A 12,385-nucleotide genomic window follows, 5' to 3' on the forward strand; every position below is an offset into this window, starting at 1 on the left:
TAACTACTTCTCAACCCTTGTACTTTTCTCCAGAGTGCCGTGGTTCATTGTTTATTAATGTGTTTCAGCTGCATTTACCGACCGCTGCAGTGCTGCTCGCTGTTTGGCATCACAACGCTGTTATGAAAGTTTCTCTGGTATAAAATGGGTGATGTTGGCATAGCAACCGAAGCTAAACTGAGTATCTTGACTACTTGTTGCTATCCTATTGTGGCATAAGCCGTTTTCGACAGGCACATTTTACCGGCGTATTTTCCATTATGATTCTATTTGTGATAGTCGGACATGAGTCATGACAACCTGTGCAGCCCATGTATTGATTCCATCCGATAGCTGCTATAATACAAAACAAAAAGTCTGCCTGCTCTCCACAATGATCAATAACAGCGAATGGATGGTCAAAGGTACAAATAAACAGAATCACACGAAGCCTGGTTAGTGTTGCCTGACTTTATAAAGTGTGTTTTATTTTTTTTAAGTGTGTGGTTGCGTTCTAGTCACTTTGCTCAGCACTACTGCTTGTTACATCTTGTATTTGTCGTACTCGCCTTGAACTGTTAGCTCAGGTTAATCTCGCCCCCCTCCGACGTAAGCGTGACGTATGCGGTTCTTGCTTCTAGACCGAAACATTTTTTGGTGCTTGAAACGAACTGGATTCCGGAGCTTAGAGGCGGCTCCGCTGCGGTGTGAACAGGACAAAACTATGCTTTTCAGGCTCTAACCGGCCCTGGAACCGCGTTGGTGTGAAAGCCCCATTACACACAATATCGATATATATACTCATTACTGATGTCTTTGGTGTTTTGATTTTGTCAATACACCAACTTTTACAACTCATGCTATCTTAAAAAACCTTTTTGCAATATTTCATTTATATTTCAACTCGTGTTTTTTTCAACTTAAATCTCAAACGTTGTCGTTTTGGGTTTTGAATTGAACGTTTCTTTGCTTGGAAAGTCGTTAAAATAGATGTTTAAGAGTCATGGGAACCCTCGTGTTTTCTGTGAAGTTGTAGACCCCTTTTACACACGATATACAACATTATAAATACACATTCCTCCCCCCCTCACTGACCCGTTGTAGTACTGCTGCTTGGGCAGAGTGCCGGCTTTGATGAGCTGCTGCAGCAGGAGGCCCATGCGCTCTCGGGCGATGGTGCTGCGCTCCAGCGTCGACTCCAGGCCGATTTGTACGATGAGGAAGAGAAGCTGAGTGCTGCTGATCTCATGCACACACTGCAGAGCCTCCTGCGGGACGGAGAGGACACACAGAGGGGTGTTAGGCTGATAAACTCTGCTTAGTGGCTGTCAGACGGTCATTTTAATGTTTATAACTGATCAATGACACAATCAGAATCGATACGATAATACTTTAATGTTCAGATCAAGTGTGAAATGTGACTTGCATCACAGCAGCTCCATGTGTAACATCAACAGACACATATCAAGACACAAGAAAAACAAACAACAAACATTGAACATAACAGCACAATCAGTGAGAGAAACCCTGCTCAAAGAGCCTTCAGCGAGCATTTGATCTGGATTCAGCTCTGTATTTACTGAGAGGATTGACTGGAGCACAAAAGATGCTTCAGTCTGACTTTATTCAATCTCCCATTAGATCAGCCGTGTCAAACTCAATTTCATCACGGGCCACATCAGCATTATGGTTGCACTCAAAGGGCCGGTTGTAACTTTAAGACTATATAAAAATAAATGTAATATATATAAAATAATGTATTATATTACATGATTACCTCGGCATTGGATTATTATCAGATAGGGTAATAACTTCATAATTAACTACGTCTGAAAGCAGAGGTCTAGGGCAAATAATTGCAAGTCTCTTCAGTGTGAATGTCACAAAATGATTTAAAAAGAAAAGCCAAATTCTGGAAAAGCAAAAAAAAAGAAGTGACATTTTGAAAAAAAAGTAACATTTAAAACTAGAGAATGCAATTCCTGAAGACATTTCTAGTGGGAATGCTTTATGCTGAAAAGCTGACGCTAAACTGCTATGCTGAAATGTAATGTGTAAGAAGAAAGTGAAGAATTTAGATTGAAATGATACATGAACACTGGGGGCTTGAATGTGTGATGAGAGAAGAAAGGAAAGTAAAAAGGCTTGGAAAAGCAGCAGAATATTTGAACTGCAAACTTCTGAACTAACTTGATGGTGAATGATCTGTCGCCATGGCAATGGCATTTGATGACACCCCATAATACGCTTAGATGCGTTGATGGCTGCATCGTTACCAAACCTGTGAAGTTTTGGGCTGTTTGGAGTATTTTCACTGAAGTTATGAGAAAACCGTGTTTCAAGGCGAGCATTGTGTTGCCATGGCAACGGCATTTGAAGAAATCTCAAAACTGTCCCGTAGATGTCTTCACGGCTGGACTGTTAGCACACATGTGAAGTTTGAGCACTTTTTGAACATTTTCATAGGAGTTATACATTACATTAGGAGGTTACATTACTCTCTCTCTTCTCGCTCTCTTCGGCATATGATGATGACACCCCATAATTGAGTAGAGCTGTTGAGGGCAGGACCATTAACCTTTATCTGAAGTCTGCTGCTCTGAGCATGTCAGTTGGAGTGATGACATCGTGTTCCATGACACAGGTGTTTATATTTGAACTAACGAGGCGTCCAGAGATCAAAGGTTTCCATTGTTCTGAATGAGAGATAAACCTCTTACATGTGAACGTTTTGTGGAAGAACCGTAACAGATATCTGTGAAATTTCAAAACGTGAAGCATGTCAAGGAAGTTGGAATGCTGTATCAGCATTCCCACTAAATAAAAAAGATTGAGATGCATTGTGGGACATGTAGTTTATGGGCAACGTGCTTCTGTAAAGTAGCATGTAAACGTATAATAAACATATTATATTCTTTGCAAGTTCTTATGGGGCCACAGAAAATGAAGTCGCGGGCCGGATTTGGCCCCCGGGCCTTGAGTTTGACATCCCTGCATTAGATGGTAGCAGTTCAGATTATTGGGTCTGAGAAGAAGTTGTTGGACAGCCTTATTAGGTTGTTCTAGTATGCTGACTCATAAAGTCTCTGATACCTCATTCACACCAACGCAACTCTGGTTCAAGCTCTGTGCTAGAGCTTTTCAGGTTCAGAACCGGTTCTTCGGTTTAGCTCCGGCTCTTTTCACACCGCCCAGAGTCCGAATGGTGCTGCGTCATTGCGTCATCGTTTGCGTCATGACGTAACCGTTTGCATGCCTGCTTCATAAAGCCAAACCGCGCGGAAACCCCTCACAGCTCACACCGACAACAACAACAATGGCCGATTGTGCTCCAGCTTCCTCTGTACCTCTTCGGAAGACCAGATTCCCAGTAGGTAGCTGGTCTATTCAGTGGACCACTGCTGCTTGTTAAGTTTCTCCATCGTTGTACAAACTGGATAAAACGCCGGCTTTTTGTTGTTGTTCAGGAGTTGATCCCGCCCCTGCCCCCGCCTCGACGTAAGCGTGACGTATGCGGTGCTTTTGCTCTAGACGGAACCGGATTCCGGATCTAAGAGGCTGCATCGCTGCGGTGTGAACAGGAAAACCCGGGGGTTTTCAAGCTCCAGCTCCGAACCGGCCCTGAAACACCGTTGGTGTGAATGAGGTATGACAGGGTTGACCAACAATCGCATATTTATGCTTGGAGGCATTTGGTTTAACGTACAATAAGTTATCATGTTATGAACATAAAACTGTTTAAAGTAAAATTGTAATGCAACAACAATATTGCGACTTCTATTTTTCGTACCTTCATGTCGTTGAGGTGCAGATACTCCTCGATGATGGCGGTGGATTTATCGGTCAGTTTCCTCAGCGTGGGCTTGGTGGAGGCCGGGTGGGGAGGAGGGGTGTCAGTTTTCTCTCGTGTCACTGTTCACACAGAAAGAAACACATATATGTCATGTTTTCCATGAACTAGGGCAGGGCTTCTCAAACTCCGAACCAAGGTCCGGATCCGGACCGAACTGCAAATCAATCCGGACCGAACCCTGTGTCCCATTATAAAAAAAATAATTATAATAATAAAAAAATTATTTCTGATTCTTATGTAAATTAAAGTGGACCTATCATGCTATATTGAAAACATATATTGTAGGGCCATACCTATACAAAACATGTCTGTGAAGTTTTTTGCTTAAAATACCAAACAGATCACCCATTGTAGCCACGCCTCATACTGCTCAAACACCTCTTTTGCAGCCCTGTTAGAGAAACGCGGATCTTGGGTCCTTAGCTTGAAAAAAAAAAAAAGACGAGGCGGAGCTAATGCCTGATCAGAATTCTACCGGAGATAAAGTTAAATTCTGCTGTGATAAAATGCCATCCTGTTCTAAACCACATCAAGGATTATTTCTGAAATAGTATGAAGCTCAAATGCTTTTTCTCTTGCGGGTTTATCACAAGGTGAGTTCCTTTTTTTATTTCCTGCTTTTTAAACACATGCTCTCTCCAGTACAGGTTAGCTCTGAGTGTTAGCGAGGCTTGCTAATGTAAACACAGACGAGATTGTTTCTGATAGCAACTTTCTGTGGGTCCGCCATCCGAAATTACGTCATATCGCCTCCAAATCTGTATCCGCTCGTTGTTCCCCCATTTTTAAAGATTTGGGTACGGAGGAAAAGAGAGAGGGTTTTATTTTCTGACGCTGCGTGAGTTCCCCGACGCACCGGGGACACCTCTTTATGTATAGAAGACATCACAAAGTGCATTTTGCATGATAGGTCCCCTTTAATGTATATTTTCTTGTGTCTGACGCGTTGTGAGAATGAACGTGCATATATATTTACTTGTGTGCGCAAGCGTGACACGCATTGCAGTTAACCGCAAGTTTACCTTGACTTTCTAATGCTTCTAATGCCATTTTTGCCGAGGTTCAAGGCATTGGCTACAGACAAACAGTGCCATTTCTCCCACTAGTTCAAGCCATCATACTGTATGTATGTATTGAGTGTGTGTGTGTGTGTGGTGTGTGTGTGTGTGTGTGTGTGTGTGTGTGTGTGTGTGTGTGTGTGTGTGTGTGTGTGTGTGTGTGTGTGTGTGTGTGTGTGTGTGTGTGTGTGTGTGTGTGTGTGTGTGTGTGTGTGTGTGTGTGTGTGTGTGTGTACAGGGGCGCCGTTTACCGACAGGCAAGTGCTTGGACCAGAAGGGGGTCCCCAAATAAAGTAGATTAATCCAATCCAACTTTATTTATATAGCACTTTAAAACCTCCAGACCAAAGTGCTGTACAGAGAGATACATAAAATATAAAATCACACAACTCAGCTCACAAAACATAAAATAAATAAATACTTTTAAAATAAATGATACAAACACAAAACAAACCAGAATAAACATAACAATTTCAAAAAATTAATTAAAAAAACATAAAAAAGGATTAAGAAGCTCCACAGCAACGACAAAATGAAACACCCTTTAATTTACTGCAACGACATGTCGGGAAACCCCCTCAAGGGGGCCCCATGCATAGGGCGCCGAAACTGCTTCTTAATTTCAGTTTCGTTGCTCCGCTACGGGGGGGGGGCATTGATCTGGACCATTGACCTTGTATACAATTCACAAGTGGACCTTTAACAAAAAGGTTTGAGTACCCCTGAACTAGGGAAACCCAGAAAATTGCAGTTTAAACATAGGTTTGACGAAACAAAAACTAAATTGAAAGTATATTTATTTTTTAAATCTGATTAAACGTTTTGTATAGGTAAAGTGTGTCAAAAATAATAATAATAATAATAATATAATAAATGCGTGCACTACGCTCTGCATCAGCCAAACGACTCGTTGCGCCCTCGCTGCGAGGGGGACCCAAGTTCCCATCGGCGAAAACACGTGGGTTTGCTATCCTGGCTCCAAGATGGTGGAATGAGCTCCCCATTGACATCAGGACGGCAGATAGCTTGCACATCTTCCGGCGCAAACTGAAAACTCATCTCTTTCGACTCCACTTCGAGCGTTAGAACGATTAACGAAGCACTTTTATACCAATAAAGGACTGGCTTACCTAAAGCCAGTTGAGTAGCACTTGAAATGTTTGGCTCTATGAAACCTGATATACTTATATGATTCTGTTTTCTTCAAGGTTGTGTCTTCCTGGTCGAATGTACTTATTGTAAGTCGCTTTGGACAAAAGCGTCAGCTAAATGCAATGTAATGTAATGTAATGTAATAAATAAAAAATAAAATAGACTTCTGGAACTGTTTGCAGGTTTTCTATGAGCACTGCAATGTATTATTATTACTATTCTAAGTGTGAATAAAGTGTGAATAACTGAAGTCCTCCTACCGTCCTCTTTGCTCCTGGCTCCCTCTCGGCTCCCTCTGTCGTCGGTCATGCTGGGGACGCGACAGACGGGATCTGCCGACCCGAAATAGCACATTATAATACATGTCATTACATTAAAATACATTTGCAAAGCACCTTTAAACTCTTGGCCATGCCTACAGGAGAAATGTGGGGTTTCAATATCTTACCCCAGGGCAATAATGAATCATGACAGATATATGTGACCTTAATATCGATCAACTTAATATAAAGGCGCATTTGGTATCGTAAAAATGAAATGAGAGAAGATGGTTCCCAATAAGTACATTTTTTGACATTGTTCTTTCAATGTTTAAGTAATACTTCAATAGTGTTTTCCATTTTCTGAATGTCAATCTATTTTATTATATCAACCTCTTTTAAACTGCTGGCAAATATAACAATCTGTCCAACAACATCAATGATATGGAACATCCAGGTAGCAAGGCAATGCAGCAGCGTTCTTTTCTGTGCTCTGAGTCTCACTTTTTATTTAATTTCATTTGTATTTGTTCCGTTCATGGTATGCACAACTTAATGTATAACAATTATTTACAAAACATGTCTCTATAAACACACCGTACCCGGAAAGGAGCAGAAAGATTACCGGCCCTTTTCTCAAAAAAAATGTATAAATGTAACTAGATGGTCTGTCCTTCATATTTTCTTATTCACAGCCAATCATAACAGTATCGTGGGAAAATAAGAGAAACACAAAAACGTCCACTCAGTTCCCACTTGACAGTTAACGGAAATAATCTAATCTAAAACACCAAAACATCACGTAATCACATTGTTCTGGGAAACCTACCGGCTTCTGCAGGTTCAGCAGTGGTGCTGAGCCCACTGCTGCCCTTCCCCCAGCTGCCCCAGCTGCCCCAGCTGCCTTTACCACCGGGGCTCAGGACCTGATTGTTGAAGTCAAGAGCAAAACATTTAAATACTCCAGTAAAGTACCTCAACATTTTACTCAAGTACAGTACAATACAATAACATAATTCGGAGCTTCGGGGACAGAGCCTTCTCTGTAGCAGCCCCGAAACTCTGGAACTCCCTCCCCCAAGACCTCCGTGAGTCTGAGTCCCTCACCCTGTTCCAGTCCTGCCTCAAAACCCACCTCTTCAACTCTGTATCCAAAAGCCCCCCCTTCCTTAACCAACTTCCTCCTGACTGCTTTTCTGTTTTGGTTTTGTTTTGTTTTGTTTGTCGACCCTCCCTCCCAAATATAAAGCGTCTTTGGGTTCAAGAAAAGCGCTATAGAAATAAAAATTGATTATTATTATTATAATTATATATATTTGATTTATTTCACATTTAAATAAAGCAATGTTAATTCGGTTAACAATTTGTTTAGTTTTTCCGTTTAAAAAAGAACAAAAAGGACCTATAAAAATACCGTTAAAGTACCAGATCGATAAGCAGTATCGATAACAGAGTTTCCGTTAGCCGGTAATTACCGGACTACGACCGGTAAAATATGCTGAAGACCGGCAAATCTAAATCTCTCCGGTCAAAGTGTCTGTTCAAAATAATTTCCGTTTAGCACAATACCACATCAATTGCGCAACTTGCACCATTTATGTGACAGACAAAAGAGTATGTGACAGACAAGAATAGTCAATTATAATGTCTAACACTTAATGTGGAGAAAGAGATGTCCTGTATGGGTTGATTGTGCGTTGATCTGTTGGTAATGTCTCGCGGTTCCGGTTGGCATGTAAATAAATGCATAATGCTGCGCTATACTTTGTGGCCTCACCCGGTTGCATACCGACACTTATTGTTTAGGTGTCTTTTAATAAGCAGGTAGTCCTATCCAGAGACGTGCACACATAGACTCTAGGTAGTGCTTGAGCACCTGCCCGTTTTGCCCTCTGGACAGCAATGTGCCCTTTTGAAAGTTCGTTTTTTACAGTTTAAAAAAAAAAAAAATTACAGTGTACTGTATGTGGCTCATGGTAACATCGATCAATTCTGGATTAAAAGCTTCTAATATATACAACAATGCCCCAAATGCGCGTTGTAATTGTGTCAGACATCCCCACACGTGCCCCGCGGCACTCCCGTATACGTGCCCTGGCTGCAGCCCCTCCCTTCCCTGCTCTCAACGTGAACGCGCAGCGCGCAGAGCTGACAGTCAGTCAGGTCAGACAGACAGGCCACGGCGGGTGTGTGGTGCAGCAGCACGCAGCAACACGATAGTGCCCTAGTGACGACCAAGTAAGTAACCACCAGGTAACAAATACAACGAGTGTATTGTTTAATCCCCTAAATCAGATGCCAAACTAAACTATACAGGGTTCGTACGGTCATTGAAAACCTGGAAAAGTAATGGAAATTCCAAATGCAAATTCCAGGCCCTGGAAAAGTTATGGAAAACAATATTTTTCCCAAAGTTTTGGAGAAGTCATGGAAATGTAACTAAAGTTGCGTCAAATATAATTTACATTTTATCTAATCGCCGAAATAATTTGCGGTCGCGAGCTGTTATTTTTTAATATATGAAGCGCGAGCTGTGTGCTCGAGTCTTCTTGCCTGTCGGGCCGGCTGAACTCTGCTGCTCCGGGATGAGGCTCAGCTACATTATCTACGGTGTGTTCGTTAACTGTGCGGAGTCACTGTGGCACAGACTGAGCCGCTGGCGAACAGCTGTTAGAACGGGCCGTTCAGGTGTTCAGAGCAGAGCGACAGAGCGTGATATGAACTGGAACGTTTTTCTGTCGCAATATCATTGTCACTATCTGCTAACGTTAGCTTTAGCCTTCGTTTTCTAATAGTTTTTTTCATAGGCTATAAACAGAGGTGGTATACGTATAGAGATTGTAGGCTACTAGAGTAAAGTACTCAGATCTTGTACTTTAGTAGAAGTAGAAGTACTCAGATCTTGTACTTGAGTAAAAGTAGAAGTACTCAGATCTTGTACTTGAGTAAAAGTAGAAGTACCAGAGTGTAGGAATACTCTGTTACAGTAAAAGTCCTGCATTCAAAATGTTCCTCAAGTGAAAGTAGAAAAGTATTATAAAAATACTAAGAGGCATGAAAATACATTTTCAAAATGCTCAACAGTGCTGCCAAAATTATAAACTGACTGCTACACAATTAAAATAAATGCTTTTATATATTTCTATTAGATGTAACTCTTTGGCGTTTCTGTTATTATTACCTGCTGCTTTAGTTGTTCTGACTGCTAAAATCATCTGTTATTCCTAATTTTAACCCGATATTCTGTGGGGTCGGGGGGGTCGGATCCTTGTCACCTTTTTCATACCTGATGAGTTTGCATCCCTGACTACAGTTGCTTTAGCGTGTAGAAGCTAGTAAGCCTACTATTTGATTTGTTTTAGATAGGCATCTGCATCAGACAGCATATGGTTATTGAAATAAATATATATGCAATTACGACATACAAGATGTGCCTTTAATAAATCTCACACTACTAAGGCAGCCGGCGGTTCCACCAGGGGCGTCAATCCCGGGGGGGGTTCGTCCCCCCCCTAGCTTCAGATTGGACCCCCCTAAGTCATTTAGAATAATAAAAATAAATGTTAAAATAATTAATTTTTTGATAATAAATCAGTAAAATCAGGCAAAAATAAGAATTAAATAACATAACCCTAACTTAACCCTAACCCTAAAACCGAAATAAAGTAACCAAAAACCAAAAAGAAACTAACAAAATCCGCCATTATCCGGCACATTTTTGCGCGCAATTTCGGGGCGCACAATTTCGGAGCGCACAATTTCGGCGCGACCGCCACGACGACTCAGAAGGTGCCCTTTTTTTTTCTCTTGAGCACCTGCCCCTATAAATGTCTGTGCACGCCACTGGTCCTATCATTAGCTAGAGCTGGATCTGATCGATATGGACATAAATGCGAGTGAAGTCTAATCTTACGGGAGAGAGAGATCAGCTGCTGCTGACGAGTCGACGCGCAGCTCTGCATGATCACCTGCAGCGGTGAGCGGAACAAACACACACTTCAGGTTAGAATATCACACGTAGCTAATTACCTCTCAAACTACCGTAACTAGATATGTTTAGTTTTACTGTCGGGTCACTCATTACTGATCCGCGAGCTGATACTGACGGGCTGTCAGGAGAGGGAGAGCGCTCCGTTTATTATTCCAGTGTTATTGTAAATTACTGTTCACTTTTGAATAGTGTAGTTAATCTACTACAGTATTAGTTTGTTTAATATCGAATCATATCAATTTGTTTTAAAGCTCAATAAATAACAAAGAAGACCTTTGACCGGCACTTTTCTCATTTTGTCCGGAAGATTTAAACTTTAACGGACATGTTGACCGGCGAAAAAATATTCTAACGGAAACTCTGATCAATAAGAGTAGTAGTACCGTTAAAAACCTTAACGATACCCATCCCTAGATATTACACAAGTAAAGTGTTAAGAGAGTGAAATGTTGCTTTACGAATTTCAACACTTGATGCTGTCACATTGATTCCAATTTCAGATACCTGTATTTGAATTAGTTTAAAAAGAGGAAACATTTTGACTAAAACTGGACTAAAATGTTTTGAGTTTTCGTCTAAAACTATGAAGGATAAAAATGACTAAAATGTGACTAAAACTAATAACCATTTTCGTCTACAGACTAAGACTAAATCAAAAATAGCTGCCAAAATTAACACTGCCACAGCATCTTCAACCATGTAATATGAATGTTGATGTAGCTACATACATACTGAGACATTAGTATTAATAATATATTTAATTTTTATAGCGCTTTTCCTAGTGCTCAAAGACTCTTGTAAAGACGTAATACCAAGTCAAACTCAGCCTTTCTAAGAAACTGAAACTAAAACCAGCAAACACACTAATGAATCTAACTAAGGTCTCAGTATGTAAGTATGTAGCTATATTAACACAGTGCCCAAGTCAAACTCAGACCCCATTTACATGCGTTTTCCAAAAAGTATTCCGTTCACACGCATTCGATTAATTTAACGTGTCCGTTGACACGAGACCGCTGGAAACGCTGTAGTACATATGCCAGGCCTGTAAGTGGCGCTGCTGCCGCTACAAAATACACCAAAAGCAGCGAAGAAAACCCCGGAGCATGGTTGCCCTTCTGTTTATTCTCCGCGGTGGACGGTGTGTGCTCCTGCTGTAAATCTCTCCGGTAGTCCACCAGCAGATGAAAAACACCCACCTCTCCGCCTCTTCCAAGGGACAAGGGAACCGTGCAGCAGAGTTTCCTTTAAAAAAAAAAATCGCCGGTCAACATGTCGGTTATAGTCAAATCTTCCGGACAAAATTTGAAAAGTGCCGGTCAGAGGTATTCTTTGTTATTTATTGAGCTTTAAAACAAATTGATAACGACTCTATATAATAATATAAGAATAATAAATGAAGCCTCTCTTTTCCTCCCACTCTTCTGACAGCCCAGCAGCTGATCTATGAGCAGGAGAGGTGGGGAGAGGGAGGCGGGGCTATTTCATCGTTATCAGAAAATGATCGTATAGCCGTTTGCCCCCCCAGAGCGTTCCGTTTGCAGATCTATCCACCGTTATCGTTTGCGGGGTCCGTTTCTATCGTTTTGTTAGAGAAAATATGCGTTTTTGCAAGAGAAACTATGCGGATACAACCCGTATCGTCCTCGTGTAAACGAGGTCTAAGAAACTGAAACTAAAACACACTCATGAAACAAACTACAACCTAAAACGTTGAAGGTAGAAAGAAATAACAAAAATCGTATTGAAATCGTATTGAAATCTTGCATTCCTATCCAAGTGAAGCGTCCTTTCTCCTACTGGTTGGTTTTTGCAGATGGGTACTGTGTTCCAGCCTCCGTCCTGGGGAATTGGCCATTGGCACTATGAAGGATAAAAATGACTAAAATGTGACTAAAACTAATAACCATTTTCGTCTACAGACTAAGACTAAATAAAAAATAGCTGCCAAAATTAACACTGCCACAGCATCTTCAACCATGTAATATGAATGTTGATGTAGCTACATACATACTGAGACATTAGTATTAATAATACATTGAATTTTTATAGCGCTTTTCCTAGTGCTCAAAGACTCTTGTAAAGACGTAAT

At 41.1% G+C, this 12,385-nt stretch overlaps 1 protein-coding gene across 3 annotated transcripts in view; it reads right to left on the reverse strand.

The window, feature by feature from the left end:
- LOC117550997 (eukaryotic translation initiation factor 4 gamma 1-like) overlaps positions 1 to 12,385 on the reverse strand; it is a 60,521-nt gene that overhangs the window by 14,174 nt on the left and 33,962 nt on the right. The window contains exons 8-12 of one of the 3 annotated variants that reach the window (XM_034223648.1): positions 12,094 to 12,156; positions 7,132 to 7,228; positions 6,303 to 6,374; positions 3,770 to 3,891; positions 1,075 to 1,247 (exon numbers count right to left, since the gene is read on the reverse strand). In XM_034223648.1, coding sequence (XP_034079539.1) covers positions 1,075 to 1,247; positions 3,770 to 3,891; positions 6,303 to 6,374; positions 7,132 to 7,228; positions 12,094 to 12,156 — 527 coding nt within the window. Of the gene's footprint in view, positions 1 to 1,074; positions 1,248 to 3,769; positions 3,892 to 6,302; positions 6,375 to 7,131; positions 7,229 to 12,060; positions 12,157 to 12,385 lie in introns of all 3 variants that reach the window. The other 2 variants (XM_034223647.1, XM_034223649.1) reach the window with 2 other exon arrangements.

The sequence above is a fragment of the Gymnodraco acuticeps genome, unplaced genomic scaffold, assembly GCF_902827175.1.
Source record: "Gymnodraco acuticeps unplaced genomic scaffold, fGymAcu1.1, whole genome shotgun sequence".
Lineage (NCBI taxonomy): Eukaryota > Metazoa > Chordata > Actinopteri > Perciformes > Bathydraconidae > Gymnodraco > Gymnodraco acuticeps.